The sequence below is a fragment of the Arachis hypogaea genome, chromosome 14, assembly GCF_003086295.3.
Source record: "Arachis hypogaea cultivar Tifrunner chromosome 14, arahy.Tifrunner.gnm2.J5K5, whole genome shotgun sequence".
In the NCBI taxonomy this organism is placed as follows: Eukaryota; Viridiplantae; Streptophyta; class Magnoliopsida; order Fabales; family Fabaceae; genus Arachis; species Arachis hypogaea.
In genome coordinates, this window is record NC_092049.1 from 134,507,555 (window position 1) to 134,519,717 (window position 12,163).

Here is a 12,163-nt window from a genome sequence, read left to right on the forward strand (position 1 = left end):
GTCATCAGGGTTGACTAGTATTTGGTGATAGCCAGAACGCAAATCCAATTTGGAAAAGATATTAGCCCCAAATAATTAATCTAAGAGTTCATCTACAGTAGGAATTGGAAATCCATCCTTTACAGTGATGGCATTTAAAGCTCTATAGTCTGTGCAAAATCTCCACGTGCCATCCTTTTTCTTAACCAAGAGAATTGGTGAAGAGAACGGACTCTTACTAGGCTGTATTATACTCTCTTGCAACATCTCATTCACCATGGACTCTATCTGAGACTTCAAATGATGAGGGTAACGGTAAGGGCGAGCCTTCACTGGTTCAGTACCCTTAATTAAAGGAATTGCATGATCTTGTGACCTCTGAGGGGGTAAACCCGAAGGCACATTGAATACACCCGCATATTGCTGAAGCAATTTGCCCAAAGCTGGGTTAAGTGAATCGGGTAATTGCAATAGTGGAGTTGCAGGCACCGTCGAATGCTGGACCTCTAAGGTAAACATCTCAGCTAGTGCATCAGTAGAGAGCATTCGTCTAATATGATGGAACTGAGCCTGTGACGAAGGAGCTGTTTTGTACCCTTGAATTGTGATAAATTTTCCATCATGCATAAACCTCAAAAAAGAATAATCATAGTCAGCAATGTGAGCTTTAAGAGATTCTAACCAATTGGATCCAATGACCAACTCACCCCCTGCAACATGAAGAACAAAGACCTCAGGGATGCTGATAGTATTGCCCGATATAGTGATGTCCAAACTGGGGATCACGCCTTCCACTGGCAGAATTTGAAAATTACCAACCATGACCTTAATGCCAGGAGCAGGTTCAATTGGTAAGTTCAGAAACTTGGCAATACGGGGTTGGATAAAGCAATCCGAGCTCCCCCCATCCAATAACGTGTGCACCTCATGTCCATTAATAACAGCAGTGAATCTGATCATAGCAGGTCCCCTAGTGCCATGCATGGCATTGTAAGAGAATTGATGGGCAGCAACCTCCTGTTCTAGAGCCTCCAAAGTAAGATCAACATTAGTGTCATCTGTAGTTTCAGGGTCAGCATCAATAGAATCATCCAATTCAAGGTGAAGTTGCAGGTATTGTTTATTGGCGCAGCGATGAGTAGCTGAAAATTTCTCATCACACCAATAACACAAACCCTTATCCCTCTTGTCCTGTATCTCGGCAGGGGAAAGCCTCCGAACCGAATTCTTCGATGGTGGTAAAGCTGAGCAAGGCGCAGGAGTAGGAAGAAGAGGTGGAAGAGAACTCTTCGGTAGACTGCGATTCTGCTAGGAACCCGAGTAAGAAGGATTCGCCGAGCGAGGTTGGGACGTATTATAGGTGGTTCTTGGAATCGAAGCAAACTTCTCCTCCTGCATTCTAGCCAAAGTCAAGGCGCGCATCAACGAAGGAGGGCACTGAGCCTTCACCTCTCTGCGAATATCAGCTCGTAACCCACCAATGAAACAATCCTTCAAAGCCTCAGGAGGTTCAATATGAGATCGACTAGCCAAGGCAACAAAAGTAGCGTAATATTCACCTACAGTACCTTGCTGCTGCAATTTGAAAAGGAGTTCTCTAGGCGATTCGAAAAGAGAAGGGCCAAACTCCAATTCGATTGCTCTCTTCAACTGTGTCCAAGAACGAAATTGGGCCGATCGTTGAGACATTTGAAACCACGGAATCGTAGGCCCGACCATGTGGATTGCAGTGATCCCAAGTTGTTCATCGTCTGGCATTTTGAAAAACTCAAAGTATTGATCCATGGAGAATATCCACCCCAGAGCATCTGAGCCATCAAACTTGGGCAAATCAAACTTCACTCGGCTATGCTGAGCCAATCGAGTCACATTATCCACCCCATGACCAGAGTTCGAACCATGGGAGAAACCCCTCGATGGAGAGCGAGATCGAGATTGTTCCTGCATGATTTGCGTCAACGAGGATTGAATGGCGTCAAACTTCAAACTCGTAGCCTCTGTGGCTCTCGCACGTTCAGCACGAGTCTCATCGGAGACCTCCTCGATGCGCTGACCCAAGCGTTTCAGCTCCGCCTCCAAAGTTTTGAGCCTCGTGTTTTCTGCCATGGCAGATGAAAGCACCAAATGATAGGGTATGTATATTTTCATTAATTATATATGGCTATTTTCAGTTTTTACACAATTCTGAGCTGAACACAGCAAATATGCAATGTCATCTGCAAATGGCTAAAAATCAAAATGCAACTTCGGGTTGAAAATAATTCTTGCTACTATATATTCTACTATTGCATATCATAATGGATTAGCATAAATAGATTATTAGAAGTTTTAATTTAACGGTATTGTTTTGGCAAAACTGCAAAAATTTGTTGAACAGCCTTCAGTACTTGGCAACTGCAGCTGTCTACTGGTCAATCACATGAACAGTCTTCTTTCAATGAAACAGAGGAGATACAGAACACTGATTTGAAGTAATACAAAAAAAATATCCTTGTAAGTTGTAAATCTAAACTCATTATTTGTCATTTGTAGTTTGAACCGCAATATATAAATAACAACTATGTAATGTACCATGCAGTATGCTATGCTTTTCTTGTGCTGCTAGATATTTTAGAGAAACTAAAGCAAATGACAAGTACTCGTGAGGGCACCAATGTGGTGAGTTAGTTATTTTTGTCGTGTCTAATTTGGATTTTCCACCATATTCATGTTAATAATTCTTGTACTTATTTTTTGTTCTACAGAAAAGGGGGCATCATATATATTTGATTCATGTTATATGCTGCAAAGTGCAAAAAAGAAAGAAGGTTCTAGCATATATGATTGTTTTCTTCTAGTGCTTGAGGTTGCACAATGCACTAGTCATGAAACTATATTGATTTGGATTTCATGCTTTTGATCAGAATATAACTGAAGGTCATCTTCCTACTTAAACCAATCCCTCATCAAACCAACTCTAGCAACCCATTTGAACTCCTCAGTCCTAACTCTAAAAGAAGCATTTCCAATGTTCCTTAAGTTCATATTATGTTACTCTGTAGCAACCCAATCCAAGCACTACCGAATAGGAAGAAGTACCAACTACAATATACATTTGGGAAGAACACCACCATCAAAGACAACAGGCCTACTTACAAACACAAGACTATAACAGCAACACTCTCCCAGAAGAGGACTCGTTTATTTGATTTTTTCTTTCATATATGGCCTCTTTCTTACATGGTTTATAGTGAATTAGAGAAATACTCAATAATAATAATAAATCTCTTACTCATCACTAACGTACAGCACTATTTCTATTATATATTATATTATATAATATATTTTGTAAAAACAAATAAAAATAAATATTAGCAGATAATATAATTTATATGTTGCTTTTTTATTCATCAATTTTCTTATTGTACCACAGTTACATGTACCAGAATAAATACCTAATATTTTTTATTAATTATAAAATAGTTTACTCACATTTATGTAGAAGTGTAGAATACGTACGTAACCCATAATTGATAATGAAACAAGAGTAAAGAATGGAGTGAAGACAAAGGCTCTACTTCTAAATTACGAACACAAGACTAGAGCAGCAAAGTATTCACTCATAACGAGAAATTTGTTTTATGCATATTAAAGCCCGTATTTCTCTACTTGTAAATTGTAATATATATATATATATATATATATATATATATATATATATAAGTTTAGTAGGTCCGTGGTTGGAGATTATGTATGTCTAATGTGTTATATGTCACTAACGTGACATATAATGCTTAGAACTCATGAGTAGCATGTAATGGCTTGCAGATCAAGAGAGGCCTCCGGTTTTATGTGGTGTTGGATTTGGTTATTGTTGTGTGTAATGAAGGAGGTAAGTGCATGAGAGGCTCCGAAGAAGAGAGCGAGTATGGCGAGGAATAGCAAACTGATTGAATGATCAACTCCGACGTGCATAAGAACGGCCCATGAGATGAAGATAGCGCCGTGGATGTGACTGAATCTTTCTCCAAACAGAATCGTTAAAGCCGCGCCCGAAACAAACACCATAAAACTCAGCATTTCAACCACCGAGCCTCCTATTGTTATTGTTTCCCGCCGACCCGTCAGCAGCCAGGCCCAAACACTTATCATTAACAGCATTACAAAAAACGGAACTTCTTTTGAGTAGCTTTCAACCTCTTCATCATTTTCTTCACACACCACAACGGGCACTTTCTGCTTGTGTGGATTCTGATAAATGCGGTAGCAAACTATTTTATTTTCATCTGAACCTAACTGTTGTTCAATTATGTCTTCCAAGCATATCCTGGTCCAGCTAGAATTTACACGTGTTGAACGGTCCAGTTCCCATAGGGCAGAATCAGAATTTGAACGTTTCAGGTGCTGCAACTGTTTAGGCCCAAATCAATTATAATAAGATTGGTTGTATACAGTAAGGGCGAGCACGAGTCGATTTGGTTTGTATTTATGTTAAAATTAGAATCGAACCGATTAAAATATAACTGGTTTGATTTGGTTCGAATCTACATTTTTTTTGTATATGTACTCGAACCAAACTAAATTGATTAAGAACGAATTGGTTCGGTTCGGGTAAATGGGTATCCGATGACTTCAAAATTCATAAAAAAAAATCAAATTTTTATCTTAAAAATTCAATAAATATAATAAACATGTAGCATTAATAGAAATAATTCAAATATGATAAACACCAAATACATTAAAAACTAAACTCATTAAAATTCAAACATATTAATAGTGAATAATCATTGTCTAATAAAAAAGTCATATATTTTTTTTTATTCGGGTTTGCGGATTGATTCGGATTCCGCACTCCAAGAACCGATATCCGAACCAATACTAACAAAAGTCATTGGTTTAGTTTGAACTGGATCCAATTATCCGTCGATTCCATTCCAGAACCAATTTAATTGGTTCGATTCGGATTCGGACAGATAATAGAATACTTGCTACTCGTGTTCACCCTAGTATACACATACAAGTACGTAAGAAATAAAATATAAAATAAAATATTTATTAAATAAAAAATAAAATATTTAAAATTTATTAAATATTATTTCTTTATTTTTTTTAGTAAGTTAAGCAACATATCTCAGTCACTATAGTATTCACCTATATAATAATCCAACTATAATGAATAGAAAATCTGTGTTGGCTCGCGTACCGGTGTAAACACATAAGAAATCGTTCTGGACGCAAGAATGATTCTTTTTCTGAGCACGAGTATAATTGTTGCTCCAAAGGTTGGACGACGTGAATAAAGTTCCACATGACACGGCGGGTATCCGTCAGGTCTTTGATCAGAAACACGGTCTTCACTAATAGTTGGATCTGGAATTTGTTGAGCCATCATGCAACAAATTAAACTAAAATGAAGAATGCACACGATGGTCTATCTGTGCATATCATCAAAATATATATAGTAATCGAGTATAAGATAAGCCATGAACACAAGAGGCAGCATAGATGATATCGAAGATTCCGGGGTCCTGATCAAACCTGTTTCAAAATTTATTCCTTAATTGGGGTCCCACTTCACGTTCATTCTATTTACGAGTAACGCGTTGTCCTGCACTGAAATTTGGAGGAAACTTCTGGGAAAATTCTCTCTCGCTCATTCTCTCATCTCTTTTTCCTTTTCCCTCACAGCTACATGATTGATGATTATTTGCAATGTGGTGGTGCACACTGCACAGGGACAAGTTCTCTTCCAAAACTTACGTGCATTTTTTTTTTGCACAAATAAATAATGTTTGTACTTAGTAATATAGAAATATGTATAGTATACCCAGCAAAATAATGCCACACTTTTTTATTGTTAGTTTAATCTTTAATTTTATAATATTTTTTACATATTGTCAAAGTTTTATAACTAAAACAGACACTATAAAGTATAAACATAATTATTATAAAATTTAACCTAAAAAAATAATTTAACTATCATTTTCCCATTTTAAAATGTTTGAACTATATAAAAGATACACTTGCACTACAAGATACACGGAGGGTGGCGGCAAAAATTACCAGCCTTTCACCTTGTCACTGCAAAACAAGTCTGCGGAAGAGGATTTCAACGTGTGCCGCAACATTAACAATATTAGAAGTTATGCAAGCAAACGGGATAGTGTTACGGACCGCCTTAGGTCTAGTCCGCCTATCGCCGGGTCGGAGCGCCTCCGGCCCAAACCCAGAACGATAAAGAAACCCTACGGGTCGACCTTCGGATACCCGACCCGTAGGGTCATACCACCACGCTCATCGTACGAGCCAAACCGCCTAGCCGAAACAAGCGGGTCGGAGTCATCGGGGTCTTACCCGACCCCCCGACCCGATGGATAGGACCACCAACGCTCCCCCACGTGAGCAGGAGCAACGCAAGACATTCTAGGCAGTGGGCTAGGTCACCTTTAGGCCCACCCAGTACGGTATATAAGGGGAGAGGTCAGCGCTCCCCCCAAGGTACGTCACAACCCTGACCTAATTCTGCCACCCTCAGTACGGACACTGACTTGAGCATTGGAGTGTCCTAGCAGGTGGCCACCCCCTCCGCCCCGTTCGACCTCTGACGTCACCAGCATACAGCTTCCCTCGCTCTGCGCATCGTCCGGCACTTCCCTCTCACCAGATCATCACCCTCCGACAACCCGAGATAACCAGGAGACGAATATTGGCGCCGTCTGTGGGGACCCAGACGCGAACATGGAGTGACCCATCACTTCGGAGGAGCTCCGCGAAGGAGGCGGAGCCCGTTTGAGCAGAGCAAGCTCGACAGCCCGCGCTGCCGAGCACCCGAGACCATCCATTCAACCCAACCAAATGTACACCCAAACCCCCGAAAGGCGCCCGTTCGGGGGACTGGAGCTGACAGCGCCAAGATCATGCAGGAACTCAGGCACATAGTACAAAACTTCGAGCGGGAGCTGGCAGCGAGGGACCAGTCCCATGAAAAAGCCAGCCACTCACGCGGCGGCGCAAGCTGATCCCACACCCGCACCCGCAAGCAACGTCCAAACCCACTCGGAGCAGGTCGGAAGGCCGGGGGAGGTCCCAAAAGAGAGAGACCGGGAGACAAGAAGACCCTGTCATCATGGGCGCAACCCATTTTCACCCGGCAATCCTCAAGGTCCGGCTTCCGAGAAACTTCGACAAGCTGACGGACATGAGGTATGACGGGACCAAGGACCCCCAGGAGCATGTCACAGCCTTCGAAGCAAGGATGAATTTGGAAGGAGTAGGCGACGCAGTCAGATGCCGGACATTCCCTGTAACGCTGGTCGGACCTGCGATCCGATGGTTCAACACGCTCCCACAAGGGTCCATCACAACTTTCGCAGACATATCCCAGAAGTTCCTAACCCGGTTCACGACACGTATAGCTAAAGCGAAACACCCAATCAACCTATTGAGGGTCACCCAAAAACCAGGGGAGCCGACTAGGAAATTCCTAGACAGGTTTAACAACGAGTGCTTGGAGATCGACGGCCTCACGGATTCAGTTGCTAGCCTATGCCTAACAAACGGCCTACTAAACGAAGACTTTAGGAAGCACCTCACAACCAAACCCGTGTGGACCATGCAGGAAATTCAAAGCGTCACCAAAGAATACATCAACGATGAAGAAGTCAGCCAGGTACTAGCAGCCAATAAACGGCAGCCTCCTAGCTCGTCAGCACGATAGGCCCCCTAAACCGACAGGTACAAAGAAGCTCCCAGAGATAGCAGCCTAAACAAACCACTCAAGCACCCACGAATAGGGAGGTTCACGAACTACACGTCACTTACGGCGCCCATAGTAGAAGTCTACTAACAAATTACAGATAAGGGGATTCTGTCAAGGCCTAGACCACTAAAAGAGAGAACAGGAGGCAACAAAAACCTTTACTGTGACTATCACATAGGATATGGGCACAAGACCCAAGATTGCTTCGATCTCAAAGATTCCTTGGAACAGGCCATCAGAGAAGGAAAACTAAGCGAATTTTCCCGGCTCCTAAGGGAGCGCTCTGAGGAAGAATGGAGCCAAGCTGTCAAGCCAAGGCAAGAACCCCCAGGAGATGCCGGCAACCCCCAACGTTCGTAGTTAACGTTGTGGTCGGACAAGACAACCCCCTCAAATCCAAGTCGGCAGCAAGAAAGGACACTCGGGTACTCTCCATTTCAACGGATAACCCCGCCACCGGCAAAGGGCACCCTACAATCTCCTTTGGTCCAGAAGATAAATGGTTCAACGACCTGCCCGTAAACCCCCCCCCTCCCATGGTGGTTACAGCAATGGTCGGTACAGGACTAGTCAAACGCATCCTCGTCGACACAGGAGCTGACTCTAACATCCTGTTCAAAAACGTATTCGACGCCATGGGACTCAAGGAATCCGACCTCAAGAACCACCAACATGGAGTCATGGAACTAGGTGACAACTACATTAGGCTCGACGGGACGATCTCCCTCCCAATCAGCCTTGGAACTGGTAACACTAGGAAATCGGTTATGGCAGATTTCGTAGTCCTCAGAGACTCCACTACCTACATCATCCTGGGAAGAAAAACCATCAATGAGTTCTCAGCTGTAATATGCACCAAGTTCCTAACGATGAAGTTCATAACGGACAAGGGAACAGTCGGTTCCATAAGAGGAGACCTAGAAACGGCGGTCGTCTGCGACAGCGCCAGCCTCTCCTTAAGGAAAGAATCTAAAAAAGCAGCCGGCGTGTTCCTAGCAGATCTAGACGTCAGGATGGAGGACAAACCAAGGCCCGAACCAGAAGGGGACATGGAAAAATTCCAAATAGGGAAGATGGCAGACCAATTTACCTTCATCAACAGAAACCTACCCCACGAACTTAAAGGCCCCCTCATGGAAGTTGTTAGGGCAAATAGCGACCTCTTCGCATGGACCCCATCAGACATGCCGGGGTTGGATCCCGAGGTCATGTCTCACTGGCTAGCCATCAAACCCGAGGCCAAACCGGTAGCTCAACGGCGAAGAAAGATGTCACAAGAAAGAGCTGGAGAAGTCGCCAGGCAAACAACGGGGCTGTTAGAAGCAGGGTTCATCAAAGAACTCGAATACTCAACATGGCTATCCAACGTTGTCTTAGTCAAGAAGGCCAGTGGGAAATGGAGAATGTGCGTAGATTACTCCGACTTGAACAAGGCATGCCCAAAAGACTCTTTTCCCCTCCCCAACATTGACACCCTAGTGAACGCGGCAGCGGGATATCGTTTTCTCAGTTTCATGGATGCCTACTCTGGCTACAATCAGATCTCGATGCACCAACCCGATGAAGACAAGACAGCCTTCATAACGCCGGGAGGCACCTATTGCTACAAGGTAATGCCTTTCGGATTGAAAAATGCAGGGGCCACCTACCAAAGGATGATGAGCAGAGTCTTCCACGATCTTATCGGCAAGACAGTAGAGGTGTATGTCGATGACATCTTGGTAAAAACAGCAGAGCCGAGCAAACTGATAAGCGATCTCCAGGCCGTCTTCGAGGCATTGAGAAAATTCAAAATGAGGCTCAACCCACTTAAATGTGCATTCGCCATGGAGGTTGGAAAATTCCTAGGGTTCGTGATAACACAAAGAGGGGTAGAAGCCAACCCGGACAAATGCGAAGCTGTTCTCAAAATGACAAGCCCTGGAAGTATCAAAGATGTACAACGGCTCACCGGGAAGCTCACGGCCCTATCCCGGTTCCTCGGAGCCTCGGCTGAGAGAGCCATCCCATTCTTCAACTTAATGAAGAAAGGAATCACCTTTAAGTGGACCTAGGAGTGTGAAGAGGCGTTTAACCACTTTAAAAAGATACTCTCGGAACCTCCCATACTCAGCAAGCCCAGAGAGGGCGAGCCCTTATACTTGTACTTGGCCGTGACCATGCAAGCAATGGCAGCAGTCCTAGTCAGGGAGGAGGACAAAACCTAACGCCCAATATACTTCATCAGCAAGATACTTCAAGGGGCCGAGACGAGGTACACCAAATTGAAAAAGCTAGCCTATGCCCTACTAATTTCATCAAGGAGATTAAAACAATACTTCCAAGGGCATACAATCATCTTGAGAACCGACCAAGCCATCCGACAGGTCCTCCAAAAACCCGACCTAGCGGGAAGAATGATGGCATGGGCAGTAGAGCTATCCCAATACGATCTGCAATATGAACCAAGGCAAGCGATCAAAGCCCAAGCCATGGCAGACTTCCTTGTAGAAGTCACAGGAGAAGCCCCTGACCTACCAAACACACGGTGGAAACTCCATGTGGACGGAACATCCAACCAAACGTTCGGTGGAGCCGGAATTATCCTCGAGAACCCGGCAGGAGTGGCCTTCGAACAATCCATCAAGTTCGAATTCCCAGTTTTAAACAATCAGGCTGAGTATGAAGCCCTGATAGGGGGACTAATACTAGCTAAAGAAGTCGGAGCATCAAGGGTGGAAGTTAGCAGCGATTCCAAGTCGTCACCTCCCAAGTAAACGGCAGCTACCAAGTCAGGGATGTGCTGCTACAAAAGTACTTGGAAAAAGTGAAAATGCTATGCAAAAGCTTCGAAGAAGTCACAATCCAGCACGTTTCCAGAGAGAGAAACGCCTGAGCCGACCTCCTCTCCAAGCTCGCAAGCACCAAACCCAGCACGGGAAACAGATCCCTGATCCAAGGATTAGCCATGGAACTCGCAATTATCATGTATGCAAATGAGGCGCCAAGCCCCCCTCATGGATAGACCCCATCTCCCGATATCTGGAGCACGCAGAAACACCTGACAAATGAATTTTTTTTGCCGGTATAGAAATTATCAAATGATCAATCGTAGTATAGTCTAAACCGACGCAAAATCCTTCATCAAACAAATCTACAATCTATATCCGAGAGTACTAGTCTCCCGAGTCGTTCTCCCTTGGAATTGCCAAAGTGTGCATCTTATTGATTTAGTAAGCCTTGTTGGAATTCTTTGAAGGTTTTAGCAAAGTAATGAGAAACAAACAATCAATTATCAAAAGACTTGGCTTAGGGTTGGCATTAGAAATTCTATCCTTATAGTCCATTCAATGTTGACAACAATTAGGCCTTGCTTCATTTAGTTATCCCCTAGGTATAGAGGGAGGTCAAATGAAAGCAATCAACTTGAGTCACAAGTCCTAGCTTCACCTTATGGGAATCTAGCTTTAGTGCACTCCAAGCCAACTAGCAATCCCTAATTCCAAATCAACTATTGATACAACTATTCAACTTCTTCCAAGGACCAAACCCTATGCCAAGTGTGAAAATTCTACTCCATAGCTAGTGTTGTCATTTTATCAAACATGTGATGAGCAAGAAGGAAAGTCATAGTAAAATGAGAAGAAAAGTCGAATTGAAAGTATTGCAACACAAAGATCTAACAACAAGTCTCAAAGAGTAACAATGAAAATCAAATTCTCAAAATAGGGACGAAATCCAAAATTACAAAGTTGAATTCTAGATCTATGAGAATTGATCAATTACATCTACTACTTGAAATTGGAGAAGAAAATCTATGACATGAACAAAGTGGAGCGAGAATTGTAATGGATCTCACCAAAAAGTCATTGAAAATTCAGAGATTAGATGAGGATGAACCCTAGTGAAAAGCTTGGAATCTCCCTCTTCTTCTCCCAAAAGTGTAACTAACTCTCCTCTCAAAAAATATCTCCATCTAGAAAATGAACTAAAAATTGTCCTTAACCCTTGCTCCTTTGGTCTTCTTAAGCTTTTCCCGCCAAGGCGTTTCCCCAAAAGTGGGATTCTTAACTACCTCCACGCCTAAGTCACGTGACTTCTTAAAAATCATATTCGTAAATCGGCGCGCACGCGCAAGATACGCGCACGCACCGTCGAGACGTCTTGTAATGTGCGCGGAGGCGTGATATACGCGTGCGCACCCATGAAGATCCTGGCTTAGCCGCTTCTCAAGCCGGCTCGTGACTTGGCTCTTGGCTTTGGCTTCACGTTGCCCTATCCGCGCGGGCGCGCCAGGTGCGCGCACGCGCCCATGCGGAAATTTCCAAAGGTTAATCCTCATGCTTCCTTCCTTTGTGCCCGTTTTCCTTCTCTCTTTCGGTCCATTCCTACTCTATATCCTGAAACCACTTAACACACAAGTCACGGCATCGAATGGCATCAAGAGAAGATTAGAAATGTATCTAT

The 12,163-nt window shown here is 43.5% G+C and overlaps 2 protein-coding genes and 1 long non-coding RNA gene across 3 annotated transcripts; 1 reads left to right on the forward strand and 2 right to left on the reverse strand.

The window, feature by feature from the left end:
• Nucleotides 1-75: 75 nt before the first annotated feature.
• Nucleotides 76-1,737, reverse strand: LOC140178756 (uncharacterized). The gene is made up of 2 exons (XM_072215997.1): nucleotides 1,296-1,737; nucleotides 76-1,223 (listed from the first exon to the last, which is right to left on the reverse strand). The coding sequence occupies exons 1-2, from the start codon at nucleotides 1,735-1,737 to the stop codon at nucleotides 76-78; spliced, it is 1,590 nt and encodes a 529-aa protein (XP_072072098.1).
• A 1,600-nt stretch (nucleotides 1,738-3,337) lies between these two features.
• Nucleotides 3,338-5,634, reverse strand: LOC112744346 (uncharacterized). Its single transcript, XR_011871438.1, has 2 exons — nucleotides 5,162-5,634; nucleotides 3,338-4,368 (listed from the first exon to the last, which is right to left on the reverse strand). It is a non-coding gene; the product is annotated as an uncharacterized lncRNA (long non-coding RNA).
• Nucleotides 5,635-7,156: 1,522 nt separating this feature from the next.
• On the forward strand, nucleotides 7,157-7,675 carry LOC112743264 (uncharacterized). Its single transcript, XM_025792481.1, has one exon. It carries the CDS (start codon nucleotides 7,157-7,159, stop codon nucleotides 7,673-7,675), a length of 519 nt encoding a protein of 172 aa, XP_025648266.1.
• The last annotated feature ends 4,488 nt before the right edge of the window (nucleotides 7,676-12,163 follow it).